The sequence below is a fragment of the Sinohyriopsis cumingii genome, chromosome 8 (genome assembly GCF_028554795.1).
Source record: "Sinohyriopsis cumingii isolate HCF-2022 chromosome 8, ASM2855479v2, whole genome shotgun sequence".
Taxonomy (NCBI): domain Eukaryota; kingdom Metazoa; phylum Mollusca; class Bivalvia; order Unionida; family Unionidae; genus Sinohyriopsis; species Sinohyriopsis cumingii.
Genome location: NC_142968.1, coordinates 13,385,921 through 13,412,389, shown reverse-complemented (window position 1 = coordinate 13,412,389; position 26,469 = coordinate 13,385,921). Strand labels below are relative to the sequence as shown.

Sequence of the window (26,469 nt, the reverse complement as noted above, 5' to 3'; positions counted from 1 at the left end):
TTGGGTGTCATCAGCATACAATTGTGTATAGAATCAAAAGAACAGGTCCAAGAACAGATCCCTGTGGAACACCACAACATATTTGGGTGTCATCAGCGTACAATTGTGTATAGAATCAAGAGAACAGGTCCAAGAACAGATCCCTGTGGAAGACCATAACATATTAGGGATGGCTATTACTAAAGAGAATGTTTATAGATCCTTTTTTTTATTTATGATCATTTTTTTTACTTATTTCACTAAAAGACAAATTTTGATGCACCCTTGGGTGGCATTTATTGATAGACTTTTCTGTCCTTTACAGTTACTTTGCCACATGGTTTCATAGTGGCAGAATGTAACAGTCTTCTACAATGGTAACTGGCCAATGGGATCTCAATTCATATGGTCGCATATTTTATATATATAGCTTGCCTTTATTAGCTTCATTACTTTATGTTACAAAAAGTGGTATGTCATATATTAGTCTCATTACTTAATGTTATAAAAATGTAGGTCATATATTAGTGCCATTAATTCATGTTATAAAAATGGTATGTTTTATATTAATGTCATTGCTTAATGTTATAAAAATGGTATGTCATATATTAATGTGATTGCTTAATGTTATAAAAATGGTATGTCTTATATTAATGTGATTGCTTAATGTTATAAAAATTGTGCCTTACATTAATGTGATTGCTTAATGTTATAAAAATTGTGTCTTATATTAATGTCATTGCTTAATGTTATAAAAATGGTATGTCTTATATTAATGTGATTGCTTAATGTTATAAAAATTGTGTCTTATATTAATGTCATTGCTTAATGTTATAAAAATGGTATGTCTTATATTAATGTCATTGCTTAATGTTATAAAAATTGTGTCTTATATTAATGTCATTGCTTAATGTTATAAAAATGGTATGTCTTATAATAATGTCATTGCTTAATGTTATAAAAATTGCGTCTTATATTAATGTCATTGCTTAATGTTATAAAAATGGTATGTCTTATATTAATGTCATTGCTTAATGTTATAAAAATTGTGTCTTATATTAATGTCATTGCTTAATGTTATAAAAATGGTATGTCTTATATTAATGTCACTGCTTAATGTTATAAAAATTGTGTCTTATGTTAATGTCATTGCTTAATGCTATAAAAATGGTATGTCTTATATTAATGTCATTACTTCATGTTATAAGAAAGGTATGTCATATAATGTGATTACTTCATATTATAAAAATGGTATTTCATATATTAATATAACTACTTCATATTATAAAAATGGTATGTCATATATTAATGTCATTACTGCATGTTATAAAAATGATATGTCATATATTGATGTAATTACTTTATGTCATAAAAATGGTATGTCATATAGTAATGTAATTACTTCATGCTATAAAAAATGGTATGTCATTTATTATTGCCATTACTTCATGTTATAAAAATGGTATTTAGTACTGAATCATAGCATCATACAGCATCCTCATTTTTCAGAAGCATAAGTCTTATCAGTTTTGTAGTTAACAGATTGTTAAAGTCCAATTAATTATACATTTATTCAATATTCATTTGGCTATAATTTGGTCCTCCATACAAAAGTAGCTCTATAATGCCTTCATTTTGCATTTAAAGATGACTGTGCAATATAGACATCAAATATCAGGACATTTATGTCAGTTGTAATACTGTGTTAAACTTACAACTTGTATAAAATGTATCAACTTGTATAACATGTATCATGCATTGTATCATACATAATTATTTGGATAATATTGTCCCTGTGTGTAAATGTATTTTTATACAGTACATGGATAATATATTTCAGTGGGTCAGTGGCTCCTCATATTTCATGTGAACATATGTTGTAAGAACAGGTGAACTCGCACAAGACACCCTTTTTAGTTTGAAATTGAATTTAATCTTGAATTTAATCACAGGTTTAATTAATTCAAAACAGGAAATTGTAGTTTGCAGTAAATATTATTAGTAGTAGTATATTCATTATTGATATTCTTTCTTTTAATCAGGTTTTGGTACTTGCATCAAAGTTATTTTCAATTATATCATGTGAAATAGTAAATTTCCATGCCTATTATTTTGTAACTTCAGGGGACCCTGTAATCCTCACCTTGGTGTTCTGCGTGACATTTTGATAACCTACGCTACCTTCCATCCAGAAGTTGGGTATGCTCAGGGAATGAATGACATACTGTCACGGTTTCTGGTTGTCTTTGATTCAGAGGTAGGCTATACTGATTGTGATTATGGTCCATATTAAGACCTCAAGTTACTATTCATATTAAGGCCTTGATTTACAATCCATATTAAGGCCTTGAGTTACTATTCATATTAAGGCCTTGAGTCACAATTCATAGCAAAACCTTGAATTACAATTCATAGTAAGGCCTTGAGTCACAATTCATAGCAAGGCCTTGAAATACAATTCATAGTAAGTAGTAAGGCCTTGAGTCACAATTCATTGCAAGACCTTGAGTCACAATTCATAGCAAGGCCTCGAATTATAATTCATAGTAAGGCCTTGAGTCACAATTCATTGCAAAGCCATGAGTTACAGTTTATATTAAGAACTTGAGTTAAAATTCATATTAAGACCTTGATTTACCATCCATATTGAGGTTTTGAGTTACTATTCATATTAAGTCCTGAAGTCACAATTCATAGCAAGGCTTTGAATTACAATTCATAGTAAGATCTTGAGTCACAATTCATTGTAAAGACATGAGTTACAGTTCATATTAAGAAAGTTAAAATTCATATTAAGACCTTGATTTACAATCCATATTAAGGCCTTGAGTTACTATTCATATTAAGGCCTTGAGTCACAATTTATAGCAAGATCTTGAGTTGCAGTTTTCAGTAATGCCTCAAGTTACAATTCATGGTAAGGCCTTTAGTCACAATTCATACTAAGCCTTCAGTTACAATTCATATTAAGGTCTTGAGTCACAATTCATTGTAAGGCCATGAGTTATGATTCATAGTAAGGCCTTGAGTCACAGTTAATACTAATGCCTTCAGTTACAATTCATATTAAGTCCATGAGTCACAATTCATTGTAAGGCCATGAGTTATGATTCATAGTAAGGCCTTGAGTCACAGTTAATACTAATGCCTTCAGTTACAATTCATATTAAGTCCATGAGTCATATTTCATTGTTAAAAAAGGTCATGAGTCACAATTGATATTAAGGGCTTGAGTAACAGTTTATGTTTCAAAATGCAAAGTACAGACTCTAATGATCCTCTATGATCCTATCAGATCCTCATATATATGAGAGATATAACAAACAAAAATCTAATATATCGGGTCATTCTTCTTCTTCTTCTTTCACCTCTTGTTTTGCTAGTCCATTAATCCACCTTGGCATAACATAGATATTTTCTCCGTCCCAGCTTTAACTAAAACTCTGAATTTTGATTAAACTGCCACTAACAATATTGCTGCAGTTGTCATGTATGACATACAAATTTTGGCAGATATCTCTAGAACTATTTCAATTACAACTACAAAAGACATGGTTTTTCTTTAGTGTATGATAGAATATAAGTTTGTAAGGAATTTTTGAAACAGTTTTTCAGGTCTTGATCATGCTCATAGAAAACATTTTAAAAAGTTGTTATGCATTCTAATTATGGAGAATGTGTTCGAAAAGAAAGTTTCAAAGAAATGTTGAAACACTCTTCTCACCAAAATTGTAAACATGACAAAATAATCAAACAAAGCTCATCAACACAAGATTGGCAAGTTCATGTACATGTATCAAGAATAAATTTGAAGTTGTTTGCTGTGCTGATTAAAACAGCTGTGGCATCAAACTGGATGCAAATTAAAAATCAAAGAATAAACATATCACCTAAAGTAATTTTAGAAAATCTATTCAGAGGTTTAGACTGTTCTTGGAATAGAACAGGTATTTCTTGTAGACATATATGACTATAATGTTTTGCATTGCAGCTGATGTCATCATCAAATGGAGATTTCCTTTCCTCTAGTGCTTCAGCACTTTCTCGCATCATCCAGTGAGGATTCCTTTTCCTCTAGTGTTTTGGCACTGGCTCATATCATCAAATAGGGATCTCCTTTCTTGACTCACAACACTCTCAAGTGGTGTGCCTATACAGTCTGGAACTGTTTAGCTTTTCCATCACTCCTTTCTCTTGCACCAAATCCAATGCAAAAGTTCCTCATTCTGTTTGCCAGCCTTATAATAAGTTTCTGTTGCTAAGTTTTGTGACTCTCAAGAAATCCCAGAAGGTTTGTACTTAAATGAAGCCACACAGTCTGGTGTAGTACAGTGTTTTTTTAGAAAAGCCACAAAGTCATTCAGAGATTTAGCATTTTCTAGGAACCAACCAAGTAGATTGCAGCCTTTGATATTCAAGAGAGAAATCAGTTATGTTTATTTTGTACAATGAAGACTGATATGTTGCTTGTATTTCAACACTCAGGTGGAAGCCTATTGGTGTTTTCATCATTACCTGGACAGAATACATCATGACTTCACAGAAACAGGAATGGTCAGCAAAATAGGTAATTTTTTTATCAGTAGAATCTCTCATTTTCTCCAATATCTATGCAGCACTTTGCTTTTACTAACAGTATTATCCTAATAACAAAACTTTCACATGCATAGAAATTTAGCAAATTCTGCAGGTCAGTTTATGAACATTTTTCATAGTAATTGCAACATTGTTGTTGCCAGTATGCAGATAATGACAATTTGATGACTTGACTGAAATCCAGAAAATTCAAATGACTTAACTGAAATCCAGAAATTTAAATGATAAATGACTTAACTGAAAACCAGAAAAATCATTTGACTTAACTGAAATCTCAAAAATTCAAACGGCAATAAAAAATGCTTTATTTACTGCATTAGAACTGAAATACTTCAGCATCATAGAAATTATATATATAATATCCATTAGTTTCTCAAATTTTGCATTGCTTTTATAATCACTTATAAGTTGAGTCCAACTACAAACAACATTGACCATTATCTGCCAACACATTAGTCACAGGCAGATCAGGGTCTGTGTTGTTCTTCTACTGATTGCTCCTAACAAATTGCATACACATAGATCTGGCAGCACATTATGAGATGGCAGTTTGGGTCTGTGCCATTTGTAGTTTCACTCAACTCATAAGTCAGTCTATACAGTAACTGCAGCTGCTGAAGCAAACTATGACCCGTAGTGATCACTGTGTTTATTGTTTGATCTTTCCTCCTTTCATTAATCCACTGTAAAAGTAGTTTTTTTCCAGATTTTTTTGTGGTCTTTTTCGATCCTCAGTCAAGAAACACGTTGAAAATAATTATGGATTTTATATTAGTGATTTTATTTGTGGATATTATCATAAACTTTCAATTCCTGCTTTAGAGTGTGTATAATTTTCATCACATTTTTGGGTCTGTCTTTGGGAAAAAACAAGAACATAATATGGTTGTGTGTGTGTGCATGTGTGTGTGTATATATATATATATATATATATATATATATATATATATATATATATATATATATATATATCCTCATCTCCTCCCCAGAAGATCTAGCTGTTATTTTAATTTTGCTTTTATTTTCATTAGCACCACTAAGTAATAAAATAATGCTTTCACTTTAAAGATTAGTAATAATTATCATTCACATTATCTGTACACATTACAATGTTGTTCTGGCATGTGAATTGCTAATGCCTGTCAGTGCATCCATCTGTCTGATGTCAGTGCTTTGATTAGGGTTTGCGTTTAGGTCATTTTCTCGGACACTAATGCTTGTAGAATCACATGATCTGGTATGTTAATGTTTCATGAGGGTTCAGTCATTTTTTATGGAAACTAGGTTACTGTGACATATGTGTTATGGTTCATTAATTCTTGCATACCTATGTCAGAAGTTCAGGACATTTTGATAGACACTGTCACTTGTCCTGTTGCACAGTATGGTATTCAGATCTGTTGTTTAAATTATTATCGCTTCATTTGAAACTAGGGTTACTGAACTATGTTTCTATGGTTCAGTCATTGGAGTTATGCTTTGCATTTAGGCAATTTTCTCAGATACTGTTGCTTTTAGAGTCATATAAACTGGTATTTTGATGCCTCAGTCTGTGGTTCAAAGTAACCAAAACTCTTCAAAATTGGTACCCCATGATTGAAATATTCAAAGATTGGTACCCCATAAATAAAATCTACAAAGATTGGTACCCCATAAATAAAAATTACAAAGACTGGTACTCCATAAATAAAATCTACAGTGATTGGTACCCCATAAATAAAATCTGCAGTGATTGGTACCCTACAAATAAAATCTATAAAGATTGGTACCCCATAAATAAAATCTACAGAAATTTATATGCCATACAATGATTGGTACCTCGTGAATACAATTAACAAACATTGGTACTCCATGGATAAATTATACAAAGATTGGTACACTGTGAATAAAATTTTCAAAGACTGGTACCCCATGAATAAAATCTCCAAAGATTGACACACCATACAAAGATTGGTACACCATGAATAAAGTCTAAAAAGACAGGTAAACCATTCAAAGATAGGTACACTATGAATAAAATCTACAAAGATAGGTACACCATACGAAGATAGGTACACTGTGAATAAAATCTACAAAGATAGGTGCACACCATGAATAAAATCTACAAAGATAGGTACACCATATGTAGATAGGAACACTATGAATAAAATCTACGAAGATAGGTACACACCATGAATAAAATTACAAAGATAGGTGGGGCCCCAAGTGGCTGAGTGGTCTAAAGTGCTCACCGTTACGGATCACTGCCATCTCACCTGTCTGCGTGTGTTCGAATCTCAGGCTCGGCTAGCATGGGTACGTGAGAAAGCCTGCCAGTAGTTTCTCCTGGGTCGGTGGTTCTTCCTGGGGTTTTCCAGGGTTCTTCCTCCACCAATTATACTGGCCGCCATGTATAGCCTATCTTGTGCTTGTGCTGAAAAATGGTGTTAAACCCTACAACAACAACAACAACAACAAAGATAGGTGCCCCATACAAAGATAGGTACACCATGAATAAAATGAATATGTATAGCACACACTTTACTGTATGTAGTCACCTGCTGAAACACAAAGAAAGAGCCAAGGAGACAGTCATTTCTGAGTGATCTGACAAATATCTGCACACTGGAAATAGTATGTTATCAGTATTCTTGCATGATAAATTACAGTCTAAATAAATTATGTAAACCATATACATAATCAGTGCATATAATTCCAGTGTATGAATACAGCTGACATGACAGCCAAAACCAGCCCAGTCATTTAATTTCTTTTACAGTATTCTTGTTTTTCAACCTAGCCATACAGCCATTGGCTGTTTTTATTATGGTTTATTAATGTTATTTAACATTCGTTTACAGCATGGGGTGGATCAGAGGCATGACACCATATACATGGAGCATGTTTACTGACTTAAGTAATTGCTTGTTACATTTTTTTCCTAGAGCTTGTGAGAAAACTGCTCCAGGAAATGGATCCAGACTTACTTGATCACCTTAGTCAACATAACCTGGCGGATCTCCTTTTCTGTCACAGGTAAATTTGCTTTCACATCAGTAAACTTTACAGATAACATCAGTAAAGATTGCAGGTAGCATCAATAGAGCTTACAAGTCACATCAATAAATCCGACAAGTGAGATCATTAAAGCTTACAAGGTAACATCATAAAGCATACAGGTAACATCAATAAAGCTTGCAGGTAACAGCAATAAAATTTACAGGTAACATCAATAGAGCTTACAAGTAACATCAATAAATCCGACAAGTGAGATCAGTAAAGCTTACAAGGTAACATCTTAAAGCATACAGGTAACATCAATAAAGCTTGCAGGTAACAGCAATAAAACTTACAGGTAACATCAATATGGACTACAAGATAACATCAATAAAGCATACAGGTAACAGCAATAAAGCTTAAAAAGTAACATCAATAAAGCTTACAAAGGTAACATCAATAAAGCTTACAAGTGACATCAATAAAGCTTACAGGTAACCATTAAAGCATACAGGTAACATCAATAAAGCATACAAATAATATCAATAAAGCATACAAGTAATATCAATAAATCTTACATGTAATATCAATAATGCTTACAGGTAATATCAATAAAGCATACAGGTAACATCAATAAAGCTTACATGTAACATCAATAAAGCTTACAGGTAACATCAATAAAGTTTACATGTAACATCAATAAAGCTTACAGGTAACATCAATAAAGCTTACAGGTAACATCAATAAAGTTTACAGGTAACATCTATAAAGCTTACATGTAACATCAATAAAGCTTACAGATAATATCAATACAGCTTACAGGTAATATCAATAAAGCTTACAGATAATATCAATAATGCTTACAGGTAATATCAATAAAGCATACAGGTAACATCAATAAAGCTTACAGGTAACATCAACAAAGCATACAAATAATATCAATAAAGCATACAAGTAATATCAATAAATCTTACATGTAATATCAATAATGCTTACAGATAATATCAATAAAGCATACAGGTAACATCAATAAAGCTTACAGATAATATCAATAAAGCATACAAGTAAGATCAGTAAAGCATACAAGCAATCAATAAAGCTTACATGTAATATCAATAAAGCTTACAGGTAACCATTAAAGCATACAGGTAACATCAATAAAGCATACAAGTAATATCAGTAAAGCTTACATGTAATATCAATAATGCTTACAGGTAACATCAATAAAGCTTACAGGTAACATCAATAAAGTTTACAGGTAACATCAATAAAGTTTACAGGTAACATCAATAAAGCTTACATGTAATATCAGTAAAGCTTACAGATAATATCAATAAAGCTTACAGGTAACATCAATAAAGCTTACAAGGTAATGTAAATAAAGTTACATGAATAAATCTTTCAGGTAACATCAATAAAATGTACAGTAACATCAGTAAGGCTTACATGTAACATCAATAAAGCTTACATGTAATATCAATAAAGCTTACAGGTAACATCAATAATGCCTACAGATAATATCAATAAAGCTTACAGGTAACATCAATAAAGCTTACTGGTAACATCAATAATGCCTACAGATAATATCAATAAAGCTTACATGTAATATCAATAAAGCTTACATGTAACATCAATAAAGCTTACATGTAACATCAATAATGCCTACAGATAATATCAATAAAGTTTACAGGTAACATCAATAAAGCTTACATGTATCAATAAAGCTTACATGTAATATCAATAAAGCTTACAGGTAACATCAATAATGCTTACAGGTAACATCAATAAAGTTTACAGGTAACATCAATAAAGCTTACATGTAATATCAATAAAGCTTACATGTAACATCAATAAAGCTTACATGTAACATCAATAATGCCTACAGATAATATCAATAAAGTTTACAGGTAACATCAATAAAGCTTACATGTATCAATAAAGCTTACATGTAATATCAATAAAGCTTACAGATAATATCAATAATGCTTACAGGTAACATCAATAAAGCTTACAGGTAACATCAATAAAGTTTACAGGTAACATCAATAAAGCTTACATGTAATATCAGTAAAGCTTACAGATAATATCAATAAAGCTTACAGGTAACATCAATAAAGCTTACAAGGTAATGTAAATAAAGTTACATGAATAAATCTTTCAGGTAACATCAATAAAATGTACAGTAACATCAGTAAGGCTTACATGTAACATCAATAAAGCTTACATGTAATATCAATAAAGCTTACAGGTAACATCAATAATGCCTACAGATAATATCAATAAAGCTTACAGGTAACATCAATAAAGCTTACTGGTAACATCAATAATGCCTACAGATAATATCAATAAAGCTTACATGTAATATCAATAAAGCTTACATGTAACATCAATAAAGCTTACATGTAACATCAATAATGCCTACAGATAATATCAATAAAGTTTACAGGTAACATCAATAAAGCTTACATGTATCAATAAAGCTTACATGTAATATCAATAAAGCTTACAGGTAACATCAATAATGCTTACAGGTAACATCAATAAAGTTTACAGGTAACATTAATAAAGCTTACATGTAATATCAATAAAACTTACATGTAATATCAATAAAGCTTACATGTAACATCAATAATGCCTACAGATAATATCAATAAAGCTTACAGGTAACATCAATAAAGCTTACATGTAATACCAATAATGCTTACAGATAATATCAATAAAGCTTACAGGTAACATCAATAAAGCTTACAGATAATATCAATAAAGCTTACAGGTAACATCAATAAAGCTTACAGGTAACATCAATAAAGCATACAGGTAATATCAATAAAGCATACAGGTAATATCAATAAAGCTTACATGTAATATCAATAAAGCTTACATGTAACATCAATAAAGCTTACATGTAACATCAATAATGCCTACAGATAATATCAATAAAGTTTACAGGTAACATCAATAAAGCTTACATGTATCAATAAAGCTTACATGTAATATCAATAAAGCTTACAGGTAACATCAATAATGCTTACAGGTAACATCAATAAAGTTTACAGGTAACATCAATAAAGCTTACATGTAATATCAATAAAACTTACATGTAATATCAATAAAGCTTACATGTAACATCAATAATGCCTACAGATAATATCAATAAAGCTTACAGGTAACATCAATAAAGCTTACATGTAATACCAATAATGCTTACAGATAATATCAATAAAGCTTACAGGTAACATCAATAAAGCTTACAGATAATATCAATAAAGCTTACAGGTAACATCAATAAAGCTTACAGGTAACATCAATAAAGCATACAGGTAATATCAATAAAGCATACAGGTAATATCAATAAAGCTTACATGTAATATCAATAAAGCTTACATGTAACATCAATAAAGCTTACATGTAACATCAATAATGCCTACAGATAATATCAATAAAGTTTACAGGTAACATCAATAAAGCTTACATGTAATATCAATAAAGCTTACATGTAATATCAATAAAGCTTACAGGTAACATCAATAATGCTTACAGGTAACATCAGTAAAGTTTACAGGTAACATCAATAAAGCTTACATGTAATATCAATAAAACTTACATGTAATATCAATAAAGCTTACATGTAACATCAATAATGCCTACAGATAATATCAATAAAGCTTACAGGTAACATCAATAAAGCTTACAGGTAACATCAATAAAGCTTACAGATAATATCAATAAAGCTTACAGGTAACATCAGTAAAGCTTACAGGTAACATCAATAAAGCATACAGGTAATATCAATAAAGCTTACATGTAATATCAATAATGCCTACAGACAATATCAATAAAGCTTACAGGTAACATCAATAAAGCTTACAGGTAACATCAATAAAGCTTACAGGTAACATCAATAAAGCTTACAGATAATATCAATAAAGCTTACAGGTAACATCAATAAAGCTTATAGGTAACATTATTAAAGCTTACAAGGTAATGTCAATAAAGTTACATCAATAAATCTTTCAGGTAACATCAATAAAATGTACAGTAACATCAGTAAAGCTTACATTTTCTTTGTTTTACATTGAACATATATGGCTTACTCTTGACCAGTCTGTTGGTGGCATAATCTGGCTTTTAAGGGTGAAGGAAACTTGACCACTGTTGGTGGCATGATATAGCATTTAGGAGTGAAGAAAACTTGACCACTGTTGGTTGTATGTTATGGCTTTTAAGGGTGGAGGAAACCTGACCACTGCTGGTGGAATGAATTGGCTTTTAAGAGTGAAGGAAACATGACCACTGTTGGTGGCATGATATGGCTTTTAAGGGTGATGGAAACTTGACCACTGTTGGGGACATGATATGGTTTTTAAGGGTGATGGAAATTTGACCACTGTTGGGGGCATGATATGGCTTTTAAGGGTGATGAAAACTTGACCACTGTTGGGGGCATGATATGGCTTTTAAGGGTGATGGAAACTTGACCACTGTTGGGGGCATGATATGGCTTTTATGGGTGAAGGAAACATGACCACTGTTGGTAGCATGATATGGCTTTTAAGGGTGATGGAAACTTGACCACTGTTGGGGGCATGATGTGGCTTTTAAGGGTGATGGAAACTTGACCACTGTTGGGGGCATGATTTTGTTTTTAGGGGTGAAGTAAACTTGAAGAATCTGTTGGGGGCATGATTTGGCTTTTATGGGTGAAAGAAATCTGAAAACTCCATTGAAGAAAACCAAAAACCAAAGAAAATCTGACATTTCAGATGGTGGAAGTGATAATTGAACCTACAACCATAGCAGTGAAAAGTAACTACATTTTTTTAATGTGCTTTCAGATCTATTATGTCATGGTTCTGACTGTCAAAACATTTTGGAAAGTCTAGAGAATATTGTTTGCTTCTCTGTTGTCACAGAAAATGTGGGAAATTCAGAGACAATCCTAGGATAATAGGAAAACTTTCATTCTTTATGCTAGTGGCAGATTCTGGCTGTGGTTTATCAGTCCTGTAGTAAAATAGATGGTACCATTGATAGTTGTAAAAAAAATTACATTGCACAGATTGAATTAATTACTGTCCTCACTCCACCAATTATTACTTTTCATCTTGAGGACTCCTGAGTTCAAAGCACACTTTTGTCTGTAGCATGCTTTTCAATGTATGTATATATATATATATATATATATATATATATATATATATATATATATATTGAAATTGTAACAAAAACATTTCATTTTCTCCATCCAGTAGTAAAGGGATGATGATGAGGTGGGAATGGGGAGGTGTAACGAATTGCAGAAAAAGGGAGTGAGGACCATACATTGTTTTCTTAAGCTCTAATCTTACTTTGCTCTTGTTCTGTACCCAAATATATCATTGTATGACAAATAGCAAGATTTTCTCTTTTCTTTTGCAGGTGGTTGTTATTAGGCTTTAAACGTGAGTTTAACTTCATGGATTCTCTTCGTTTGTTTGAAATTCTCAGTAGTCATCACTTAGAGTTGTTTTCCATGGAAGCCAAAAAAGTCAGACACAGAGAACAATTGAAAGAGTTTGCAAATGTTGGTATGTATATATCTGTAGCATGCTTTTCATTATATATATATATATATATATATATATATATATATATATAGAGAGAGAGAGAGAGAGAGAGAGAGATTATTAGTTGCTTGATATGAGTGGATAATGGATATATCTGATTGATTGGGTGGATGGCAAAGCCACAAGTGAAAATACTTAAGTTTTTCACCCACAAGATGAAATATATCCATTATTTACTTGTATCAAGTATATTTTATTTTTATTTTATGATCAAACATATTGGCTTGTAAGATTTACAGTATAACAGATTGAAGTAGCAGATTTTTTAAATGGATTCTGTGCAGTGTTTACCATTCATCTACTGCTGTGTTTTATGATTACATACCCAGAAAATAAAAACAGTTACATAATTCTCCATCCCAATTCAAATTAGAATAACACATTTTTAAAAAAAAAATCTTTGCTTCTTGCTGCATTTGAGTTCACTGCATCTTTATTGGGAGGCATCCATATTTACCACTCTGCCATGTAAGTATCAAAGAACAACTCCAAATTTCATGGTATTTTTGTTATCAAAATAGCAGTAAAATTATTGATTGTAATTCACTCCAGTGAATTATCACAATTAATTTACTTGGAAAATCCAGCACCTCATAGCCTGGCATAAAAATATGTAAATAATTTATTTGGTTAATTTGTATTGAAACTATCACATTAAAATCAGTGATGAGTTTATAAGCTTTTGAATAAATGTACCCTACACACTCCAGTTTCCAAAAAGCCATGGTGGTATGATAATTGGAAAAGCATAATTCCCTCACTTGTAACAGCAAATTATATTTGTTACAGGACTTTTACCAAAAACCATAGAATCAGACATTTCCTATCATATTGTGTATCATTTGATGGTGGAGAAGCTACATACAGAGTATTGTACTAATGCTAGCTTCAAAAACTCTTGTGATAACTCGACTCACAGTTCACTAATGAACATGGATGTGAGGCCATAAATATGTTGGTTAGAGACTACTACCAGAGTCAGAATTAACCTCTAATATTTATAATTTTGTCTTTTTGGGAATTCTTCCATGCTTGCTCATGCACACTGGGTTCCAAAGCTTAGATTGTACTGTAAATTTGCTGAGGGACCTTACAAGAATTAAGAAGTGAATGCCATCGGCTTTGAACATAGAACAAAAAGGGGGGAGGGTAACAGTACTGTTTAATGGCTGAATAATTGTTTTATAATCACATTGGGAATAATTATCCATAAAGAGCCTCTCTAATGAAGTTGGTATAAATTGCTGCTTCTGGTTGGCCAGGGTATGAAGTTGTTTTTTGGCATAAATTACTGCTTCTGGTTGGCCAGGGTATGAAGTTGTTTGTTGGTATAAATTACTGCTTCTGGTTGGCCAGGGTATGTAGTTGTTTGTTGGTATAAATTACTGCTTCTGGTTGGCCAGGATATGAAGTTGTTTGTTGGTATAAATTACTGCTTCTGGTTGGCCAAGGTATGAAGTTGATTGTTGGTATAAATTACTACTTCTGGTTGGCCAGGGTATGAAGTTGATTGTTGGTATAAATTACTGCTTCTGGTTGGCCAAGGTAGGTGTCAAACCCACATCCCTTGCATTACGAGTCCAATGTTCTTCAAACTGACCTAATGCTGTTAAACATTTTTTCCCTGGTCAAATTATCAGTGATGGAATCCTGACAGGAATCACTAGAATGGAATAGCAAAATAACATCGCTCACATCCTTTCCAAAAATAGCAGGTTTACAAGGCATTTCTCAGCAGCTTGAAACAGTCTCTTTTTTTCTTCATACATCTGGTATTGTGACAAGCAGTTTGTATTGCTTTGTTATGGCAACAGGAAAAGAAGTATTGCTGTATAACTGACATTTTTTTCAAATCACATTTATTTCATTTTAATGTAGCAGTTAAAATTTGTACTTTTAACTGTCTTCACTATGTTAACCAATAGATGGCCCACTTTTTGAAAGGTCAGATGCAACTTTCCCCAACTCAGGGGCACACTTAGATGCAATACTGGACATGTCAATGTTATAAAAAAAATTAAATTATATGTTACTAGTATAATTATGGACCAGCTGGGTCTCTGTCTGAGTGCAATGACCAATCCAAACACTAGAATCAAACTACAATTAAGTAGACATTCACGCCTATCTGTATGATTTGATTGGTCAGTGGACCAATGAAATGTCAGTTATCTGTTTGATTTGATTGGTCAGTGGACCACTGGCATGTCTGTTAGGTGATAGCTAAGAGATGAAGAACTTCATCCAGAGATCATTTGTTTTCATCAGTTCATTACCATTAATTCGGCCAAAACAGAAATGCAGATGGACATCTTTGGTCTGAGAGAATGGTTTACACACACACACACACACACGCACACACACACACACACACACACACTTAAACATTGAACATTTGCTCCCACCTGTGTGCAATCATTCTTTGTAACAAAACAATTTAATATGTTATGAACATTATCACATTTGGCCCTGAACTTCTTGGTGTTTTTGAATTTGTTTTGTACATAAGTTTATACAACATATCTCACACATACTAAACAATCCTGAAGATGGCCTTGAGGACTGACATAAACAGTGTGAGGATAGACAAATAAACCACCTGAAGATAGAATTTTAAACATCTTGAGGACAGACATATAAACAGCCTGAGTATAGATGTATAAGCAGTATGAGGATAGACTGCCTGAGGGATAGACATATAAACAGTCCAAGTATAGACATATCAACAGCCTGAGGATAGATGTATAAGCAATATGAAGATAGACATATCCACTGCCTGAGGGATAGACATATAAACAGTCCAAGTATAGACATATCAACAGCCTGAGGATAGATGTATAAGCAGTATGAGGATAGACATATCCACTGCCTGAGGGATAGACATATAAACAGTCCAAGTATAGACATATAAACAGCCTGAGGATAGATGTATAAGCAGTATGAGGATAGACATATCCACTGCCTGAGGGATAGACATATAAACAGTCCAAGTATAGACATATCAACAGCCTGAGGATAGATGTATAAGCAATATGAAGATAGACATATCCACTGCCTGAGGGATAGACATATAAACAGTCCAAGTATAGACATATCAACAGCCTGAGGATAGATGTATAAGCAGTATGAGGATAGACATATCCACTGCCTGAGGGATAGACATATAAACAGTCCAAGTATAGACATATCAACAGCCTGAGGATAGATGTATAAGCAATATGAAGATAGACATATCCACTGCCTGAGGGATAGACATATAAACAGTCCAAGTATAGACATATAAACAGCCTGAGGATAGATGTATAAGCAGTATGAGGATAGACATATCCACTGCCTGAGGGATAGACATATAAACAGTCCAAGTATAGACATATCAACAGCCTGAGGATAGATGTATAAGCAATATGAAGATAGACATATCCACTGCCTGAGGGATAGACATATAAACAGTCCAAGTATAGACATATCAACAGCCTGAGGATAGATGTATAAGCAGTATGAGGATAGACATATGCAGCCTGAGTATGGACATATCAAAAGCATGAAGACATACTTATAAATAGCATGAAGACAGACATATAAACAACCTGATAATAGTTGTATAAACAGCCTGAGTATGGACATATCAAAAGCATGAAGACATTCATATAAACAACCTGATAATAGTTGTATAAACAGCCTGAGTATGGACATATCAAAAGCATGAAGACATTCATATAAACAACCTGATAATAGTTGTATAAACATCCTGAGTATGGACATATCAAAAGCATGAAGACATACATATAAACAACCTGATAATAGTTGTATAAACAGCCTGAGGATGGACATATCAAAAGCATGAAGACGTTCATATAAACAACCTGATAATAGTTGTATAAACAGCCTGAGTATGGACATATCAAAAGCATGAAGACATTCATATAAACAACCTGATAATAGTTGTATAAACATCCTGAGTATGGACATATCAAAAGCATGAAGACATACACATAAACAACCTGATAATAGTTGTATAAACAGCCTGAGTATGGACATATCAAAAGCATGAAGACGTTCATATAAACAACCTGATAATAGTTGTATAAACAGCCTGAGTATGGACATATCAAAAGCATGAAGACATTCATATAAACAACCTGATAATAGTTGTATAAACAGCCTGAGTATGGACATATCAAAAGCATGAAGACATATAAACAACCTGATAATAGTTGTATAAACAGCCTGAGTATGGACATATCAAAAGCATGAAGACATTCATATAAACAACCTGATAATAGTTGTATAAACAGCCTGAGTATGGATATATCAAAAGCATGAAAACATTCATATAAACAACCTGATAATAGTTGTATAAACAGCCTGAGTATGGACATATCAAAAGCATGAAGACATTCATATAAACAACCTGATAATAGTTGTATAAACAGCCTGAGTATAGACATATCAAAAGCATGAAGACATTCATATGAACAACCTGATAATAGTTGTATAAACAGCCTGAGTATGGACATATCAAAAGCATGAAGACATACATATAAATAGCATGAAGACAGACATATAAACAATCTGATAATAGTTGAATAAACAGCCTGAGAATAGACATATAAAAGGAAGACTGATCGATGCTGAATTTTTCTGATTCATTTTTGACATTTCCTTTCTGAATTTTACTCCTGTTTTGTGCATGTTTATTGCAGATGGTATGTCAAGGACACTGGCAGTGGAGTCAGAAGCAGAATACACTTTCGAATTGTTCATGTGTGTAGCTTTACTGAAGGAGTGCCGATCATCTCTGATGGAATGCACAGATTCAGCCGAGGTCTTCTTATGTATAAATGGGTAAGAGATTTTTTTTTCCATTGCAAAATGAACATTTAATATTAAATTTTGAGTCTTTAACAGGTTCATACTTCTGTGTCTTGTGAAAATGATGGACCATTTGAAATAAATGGCATTGGATTATATAAATATGTGCAACAAGTCTCATTAGATCATTGGTCAGTTGCTTTAGTACTGTCTATGGAAACCATTAGTGCATACCGTGTTATACGCAAGGCTTCCATTTATATGTACTTTGGTACATTAGGTAATAATTACCATGTTTTGTTCATGGTGATGGAGTATATGTGAAAGCACACTACTTAAATTTTATGTGAAGGTACCCTATTTTGAATGTTATGTGAAAACACTGTTTTGAATGTTATGTGAAAGTACACTCTTTTGAATGTTATGTGAAAGTACACTGTTTTGAATGTTATGTTAAAGCACTATTTGAGTGTTATGTGAAAGTACACAGTTTTGAATGTTATGTGAAAGCACACTATTGTTTTCTCATTACAGGTTGAAAATAGATCTGGACAACATTCTGGAAAAGTCAGAACAGTTGTTCTTCCAATATTGCAAGAAAACAGTGGAGGAGAGCTTCTTGATGGTAGAATCCCCGCAAATGTCTGCACAAAAATCCACATCTCATAAATCATCAAAGCATGCAACTGGTGTTCAATGATAAGTACACATGTAATAAGCTGTGGAGGTTTTCTCCTTAAAATTCCTTAAAATAATTGTCATTTTTCTACCAACATATACAATATTTGTACTGTTAGTATGTAAAATAATCAGTATTGTTTTCTGAAGGCCATGTTGATAACAATCAATAAAAATGCATGTTTGTTAACTATTATTACCTTTGATGAATGTGATAGTCATCAGTTTTTGGTCTAATACATGTAGATTTAATCATCTTTTTGTCATATGCAGTCAGCATTACATTTAATTTGTAGGTTTAGCTTGTAGCCAAATATTTGGCAGTAACCATGCATCGTCTTTAAATTAAAGATAATCATAAATTTGAACTTGTGTTGATAATGACAATTCTTTGAGCAGAATGTATGAAACAGTTGTACAGCTAACTTATAATTTCACAATTTATGTTAAAAGTTTCTTCTTTACTTGATGTTTTGTTCATTGTCTTTAAAATTATTCCTTACATCACTATGAACTACTTTGAAACAAAAGAAAAGTAGTTACTATTTTTCAAAATGATACGCACTGAAAATTCATGCTCGTTTGTTTCTCAGGTTTATTGTCCCACCCATGCAAGCTGTAGGACTTATACCATCACATGTATTCAAAGTTCTTGGAAGTAAAAGTTCTAGTACTGATCTCGGGTGGGGGAAGTCCACCCAAAGGGGACATAATTTAAGGGCAGAAATGAAGTGTAGCAGCATTCCTGCCAATAAATTATGAGCCTATCGGTGAGATTTTCTTATCCACATTCTCAGGTACAAATATATGGGTACAGATCAAGCATCAAAAGGACTGAGTATTCATTAAAAGTCTTGGAACTTTTAGAAGAGGCATACAAGATCTGGTTTACACTGAAAAATGTTAAAAATACAGATAAAATAATTGATTTGAAAAAGAAGTATTCAGTGGAACATATAGTATTTGATGATGGCATTAAAATGCGGTAAGAGTGATGGGACAATTAAAATGCTATAGTGAAATCGTGAAGTAGGATAACATGTCATGTGTAAAGTAGGATAACAGTCATATATGAGGTAGGATAACATTCACACATGAGGCAAGATAGCTGTCACATGTGAGATAGGATAACAGTCACACATGAGGCAGGATAACTGTTACATGTGAGATAGGATAACATTTGTGTGTAAGGTAGCATAACAGCAAAGGTGAGATAGGATAATAGTCACATGGAGTAGGATAACAGTAGATAACAGCTAAGCATGAATTAGGACTAGTTATATGAGGTAGGATAGCAGCGACAATATGTAAATTAGTATAACAGTCAGTATATAAGTAGGATAATATTCATGTGAGGTAGGATAACAGTTGCTTGAGGTAGGACAACAGTCATCGGTGAAGTATGATGTCAGTCATATGTGAGGTAGAGTTGCAGTCAGATGTGAAGTAGGATAACGGTCATAGATGGGATAGAATAACAATCATGTTAGGTAGAATAACAGTAGGTAGGATATTAGAGGCATGCAGATCAATTGTCAACAAATTTTTGAGAGTGTTATCTTTTGATATGTAAAATGACATTGAGAATAAAATGTTTTCAAAATATGATCTATTAATTCTTGGAACCAAATGTATTATTAATTAATTATTATATAATTGGTATTTTTATGGGCTGCTAATTTTCACTAAATTTTACACATCTAACCCTTTATATAAAAAATTAGGCCAGATAAGTGAGTTGTATGATTTGATAGACCTTTGCCCTTGTAATGTAATGTACCTTGTTTTGTGCTTTTTAGGCTTGTTTTTTGCATCATAATTTTTTTAAACAAAATTCATGCATAGAAGTGGAAATGTTAATTGTAGTATTGTATTATCCAAGTCATCTTTCAAGGTGCTGGTTATTATTACTGTTTTGTATGTGTTTTGTTAAGTAATTTATTAATTCGAATTTTCTGTTTATTTTTTTAAAAAAAGAAAAATTGCCTGCTTTAAAGAAGAAAAAAGCTATGGGTGCCAAAACATTGAAGTACAAATAATAATTATGATTTTCATGCATCAGCTGTATATGATTGTCAATTCGAGGTTTGTCAACTGACGTGCCGATGACAGTACATTGTGGTAACACTGGTGTTGTCATGGTGACCAAAAGATGTAAATCCCACAAACTCAGTCTTTCTTATGCCATTTAAAATCATCATTGAAAAGGTGTGGACATTTTTTGCTTGCTTGTGGGATGCCACACCTGTTGTCTTTAAAATAAATTGATATGCTCTGTTATGCCATCATACAGATTGTTTGTCATGGGAAAGATTCATTATGAATCATTGTATCCAAAAGTTATCATTCATCGTACAAATTGTCTCTATATAGATACATTATGAATCATTGTATCCAAAAGTTATCATTCATCGTACAAATTGTCTCTATATAGATTCATTATGAATCATTGTATCCAAAAGTTATCATTCATCGTACAAATTGTCTCTATATAGATTCATTATGAATCATTGTATCCAAAAGTTATCATTCATCGTACAAATTGTCTCTATATAGATTCATTATGAATCATTGTATCCAAAAGTTATCATTCATCGTACAAATTGTCTCTATATAGATACATTATGAATTAGTGTATCCAAAAGTTATCATTCATCGTACAAATTGTCTCTATATAGATACATTATGAATTAGTGTATCCAAAAGTTATCATTCATCGTACAAATTGTCTCTATATAGATACATTATGAATTAGTGTATCCAAAAGTAATCATTCATCGTACAAATTGTCTCTGCATAGATACATTATGAATCATTGTATCCAAATGTTTTAATCATTCATCATACAAATTGTCTCTGCATAGATACATTATGAATCATTGTATCCAAATGTTTTAATCATACAAATTGTCTCAGCATAGATACATTATGAATCAGTGCCAGTATCCAGAAGTTTTAATCACTCATCCTATTTGTGTTTGAGCCTTTTGTAAAAACAATACTCATTTAATTAAGTACTTGTTACCTTAAGTCCTAGCATTATAAAGCTATGCAAGGGTGTTAGTGCCATTATTATGTGCATGTATTTGAATTCTATGCATATATTTTCTATTAGTTTAAATTATTCTGTATATTCTTGTTTGTATCTTGCATATTTTTGTTTGTAAAATGTACATTCTAGATTGCATCTTTATACCTGTCAGTATTTATTACTGAGTTTATTAGGTGCAATATTACAGTACCATGTTTTTGTGTCTTCAGATTCCATTTAAGTGATTCTGTGTGCATTTTATATATGACACATGTTAACATTTGTAATTGTGTCTTTCCTGCTCTGAAATTTCTCTTTGCAATTGACAGATTTCATTTTATAACACATTGTTAAGTATCACACAGGTAAAACGTTCACATACTGAAAGTTACAATACAGTGTAATGAAAGATGCAAGTTGGCTGTTAACATGATGCAAGATGCAATAAATTAATGTCCCATCATGACAACAGAGAGCGCCGGGATGACAGAATGAAAGTTGGGATGCAGATCAGGTATAATGCATATTCTAGACATGAAAGACTGAACTACAGGACCAACCTGCCATGTTTTTGACAACAGCATAGTATTTGATGAGTAAGACGATAATGTAAATGCTTCCTTCTTCCAAAGTTTGGTTTGTTTTGTTTGGTTTGTTTTTCATGTCCTACTCACATAGAAAAGGCAGTCCAGAATGTTTTTCCTACTCACATAGAAAATGCAACGTAGAATGTACATCCTACTCACATAGAAAATGCAGTCAAGTTGTACAATCCAAATCACATAGAAAATACAGTCCAGAATGTACACATAGAAAATGCAATGTATAATACACATCCCACTCACATAGAAATGCAATCTAGAATCTACACCCTACTCATATAGCAAATGCAATCTAGAATCTACATCCTACTGACATAGAAAATGCAGTGTATAATAAACATCCTACTCACATAGAAATCCAATATAGAATCTACATCCTACTTGCACAGAAAATGCAATCTAGAATCTACATCCTACTTGCATAGAAAATGCAATCTAGAATCTACATCCTGCTGATGTAGAAAGTGCAATATATAATCTACATCCTAGTCACATAGAAAGTTCAATCTATATTGTATGTCCTACTCACATAGAAAATGCAGTCCAGAATGTAGGTCCTACTTGCGTAGAAAATGCAATCTAGAATCTACATCCTACTTACATAGAATTGCAATCTAGAATATACATCCTATTTGTATAGAGAATACACAGAATCAGTGTTGCAAATAGGATCCCAAAGGCAGGGTTCACTGTCCCTCTCTCTCCAGATCTGGTGGACACACTCCACTGGACAAATGAAAATGATAGTATATAATGTCCTAATAGTGCAATAAAAATGAGATAATCTTGTTTGCTTCAACAGTTGCCACCTTGACTTTATCTTCTGTACTGTAGTCTCATATTTTCCTTGAATACTTACATTATCTGATTATTGTAAGGAAAGTTTATCAATGGCTCACACTAATCAGTGATATGAAAACATTACCTTGCTAACCTGTAATGAGCTGCTCCATGGAATTTTCCATTCCAGATGTTGCTCTCTCATTTAACTTTAGTGCACACTCATTATCTACCGCAGTTAACAGATTATTAATTAAATGACAAATTGTGTATATGCATTGCAGTTTGACTGACATGTCACAAACTTAGTTTTCATTGCCATACACATGTTCATTGCTTTAAAATAGATGTTCATTGTCATCTTACAGTTTCATCACCTTTTGCAACTTTGACATTGCTAGCACAAACAGCAAATGGATGTCAACTAATTAAAAGGGGTAGACGTATTTTTCTAGTAGTTTTTTTGACAGAAATTTGTGCCATGGAGGATGCACAGAGAACAAGATTTGGGGAACATAAGATACAAAAAATTGAAGGAAACCTGCAAGTCCACACTCAGGTTGCAACAATGCAGCATACAGTAATAGTAATAATCCACCTCCATACAAGTACAGGGTAGATAGTTCAAGTTAATTGAATCTTTCTGGGTTATTTTTAATGCTAACGAATATCAAATAATCATCAATTTTTTTTTTACTATATTATTTTTGTACCCAGGCACACCAAGGTCATCAATTTAAAGAAGACTGTTGTCATGATTGACAGCTGTATACTTTTGTCGATTTTAGGTGTAATTCTCTAAATTCATCCTGTATTTGTTTATTATTTTTACCATGCATACTAATTTGGCAGCAGTTGATTTTGCAGAGTTTCCACATTCAAGGACTTGTTTATACAAGGGAGACAATTCATTTTCATTCAATACATGTTTTTTTGGTACAGTAGTGTAATCTTGTAAACAAACAAGGAAATGTTTTAGGATCTCCAAATTAACCTTAAGTGTTTACCCAGTTTCACTGCCATCAGGTCTAACACATCTTTTTCAATCCATTCGCTCTGCTTCTTTGTTGCCAATCCAAACATTCTCACAATCATGTATTGTCCTTTCATAGAGTATATCAGAATCCAGATACATAATGCATAAATTGGCTTAGAGTCATCAAATTCATTCTCATTTTTAATTTTGCCTTTACAATTAGGCTTTTCCCTAGCTTCACTAATGGCATAGATTTCATTTTTTGTCTTAGCTTATTTGTTTGGGATCGTACTCTACCCCCTCTGATACCACTCTCAATGATAAGGGACATACTAAAGTCTGTTTGCATCTCAAGTTCAATAAAACACAGCTTAATTGGTGCAGCGTGAGCACTATAATTGTGAGCAGCATCTAACACTGTTTGCCATGCATACATTTCTAAATTCATAAAACAGCTAAGATATAAATACATTTAATGATGTATTACTGACATAATTTGTTGAGAGCTTAAGGTGATTCATAGAATATAATAGTTTTTGGTACTCGTCATTTGAAATGGTTGTGTTAAACAATGCTGAATTAAAATGTTCTTTTGGTTGAATAGTTGTTTTACTAAATCAATCAAATCTATCGATGAATTTTCATGACTATATCTCTTTTCTCAACTACTAATATTTGAATTTCATGGTTTCAAACCATTTTATTGTGTCCGTAACCTTGTCTGTAATTCTTCACATACCTGATAGTTTGCTTTTACTGTTTTTTCCTTGCTTTCCATCATGAATCTATCAACCAAACACTCTGTACGAATGTCACGGAAAAGTACTGTAATATGGGTATGAATGAGGCCGTATTTACTTATCTTGACTCCCAACCCAAAACAACATCCTTTCTCCACCTGGGATTTTTTTTACACACAAGTGCACATGCAATTGTAGTCCATGAGAGTCCACATGAAAGGGTCACTTCTTGACCTAATTATGGGTTACTGATTGTGGAGCCATGATAGGTAAATGTTGCCTCAATCTAATTATGGATTAGTGGTTGTGGAGCCTTGCCAGGTAAATGCTGCCTCAACCTAACTTTGGGTTAATTGTTGGGGAGCCATGATAGGTAAATGTTGCCTTGATCTAATTATGGATTAGTGGTTGTGGAGCCATTATAGGTAAATGCTGCCTTAACCTAATTTTGGGTTAATTGTTGGGGAGCTATGATGGTAAATGTTGCCTTGACCTAATTATGGATTAGTGGTTGTGGAGCCATGATAGGTAAATGGTGCCTCAACCTAATTTTGGGTTAATTGTTGGGGAGCCATGATAGGTAAATGTTGCCTTGACCTAATTATGGGTTAATTGTTGAGGAGCCATGATAGGTAAATGTTGCCTCAACCTAATTTTGGGTTAATTGTTCAGGAGCCATGATAGGTAAATGTTGCCTTGACCTAATTATGGGTTAATTGTTGGGGAGTCATGATAGGTAAATGTTGCCTCAACCTACTTTTGGGTTAATTGTTTTGGAGCCATGATAGGTAAATGTTGCCTTGACCTAATTATGGGTTAATTGTTGATGAGCCATGATAGGTAAATGTTGCCTTGACCTAATTATGGGTTAATTGTTGATGAGCCATGATAGGTAAATGTTGCCTTGACCTAATTTTGGGTTAATTGTTGGGGAGCCATGATAGGCAAATATTGCCTTAACCTAATAATGGGTTAATTGTTGGGGAGCCATGATAGGTAAATGCTGCCTTGACCTAAATATGGGTTAGTGGTTGGGGAGCCATGATAGGTAAATGTTGCCTTGACCTAATTATCGATTAGTGGTTATAAAGCCTTGATAGATAAATGCAGCCTCAGCCTAATTTCTGGTTAATTGTTGGGGAGCCATGATAGGTAAATTTTGCCAAATACACCCTCCTTCTGCTACTCACTCTCATGGAAGCTTCACTTTCTCAACCATGCCAAATGAAGGTTTCCCATGAGAGGTTCACCTACAGATTGATTGCAGCTCAGCTGTTCAAATAAGAATCCTATTCAGATTCCATTTCTTCCAAGATTTCATTTATCATGTCTTATGCCATTCATTTGCATCCTTTTCCTAATCGCTGTTCAATTAAATACTTGAGTTTTATGATAAAATGCCCGGATATTGATGAAATTGTTGCAGCCTTAGGAGATTATTAATAAGTCTAAAACAGTCTTATCCATCTTTATATTGTTTTATCCAGTGATTTTATTTCTTTAGCTGCTACCAGATTTTTTACATCCTTGCAGTATTTAGAGCATTCCATATCTAATATAATCTGGTTGTGTTGATTCGATATAGTTCTTAGACTTTGTTTTCAACAACAGAACCATGCAGGTTTTGTATTTCCACAATAATTTGCACAGGAACATCTACTTGTCTCTTTAGAATTTTATAATTTTTTCAGTG

The 26,469-nt window shown here is 32.7% G+C and overlaps 1 protein-coding gene across 2 annotated transcripts in view; it reads left to right on the top strand.

The window, feature by feature from the left end:
- The window catches only part of LOC149793003 (TBC1 domain family member 15-like), a 70,248-nt gene extending 45,611 nt beyond the window's left edge, over positions 1 to 24,637 (top strand). For both annotated transcript variants that reach the window (XM_089966870.1, XM_089966872.1), the window contains exons 8-13: positions 2,104 to 2,236; positions 4,465 to 4,546; positions 7,500 to 7,590; positions 12,970 to 13,118; positions 17,861 to 18,002; positions 18,504 to 24,637. In XM_089966870.1, the coding sequence (XP_089822996.1) occupies positions 2,104 to 2,236; positions 4,465 to 4,546; positions 7,500 to 7,590; positions 12,970 to 13,118; positions 17,861 to 18,002; positions 18,504 to 18,669 (763 nt within the window). In that variant the 3' untranslated portion in view covers positions 18,670 to 24,637. The remainder of the gene's footprint in view (positions 1 to 2,103; positions 2,237 to 4,464; positions 4,547 to 7,499; positions 7,591 to 12,969; positions 13,119 to 17,860; positions 18,003 to 18,503) is intronic.
- Positions 24,638 to 26,469: the final 1,832 nt, after the last annotated feature.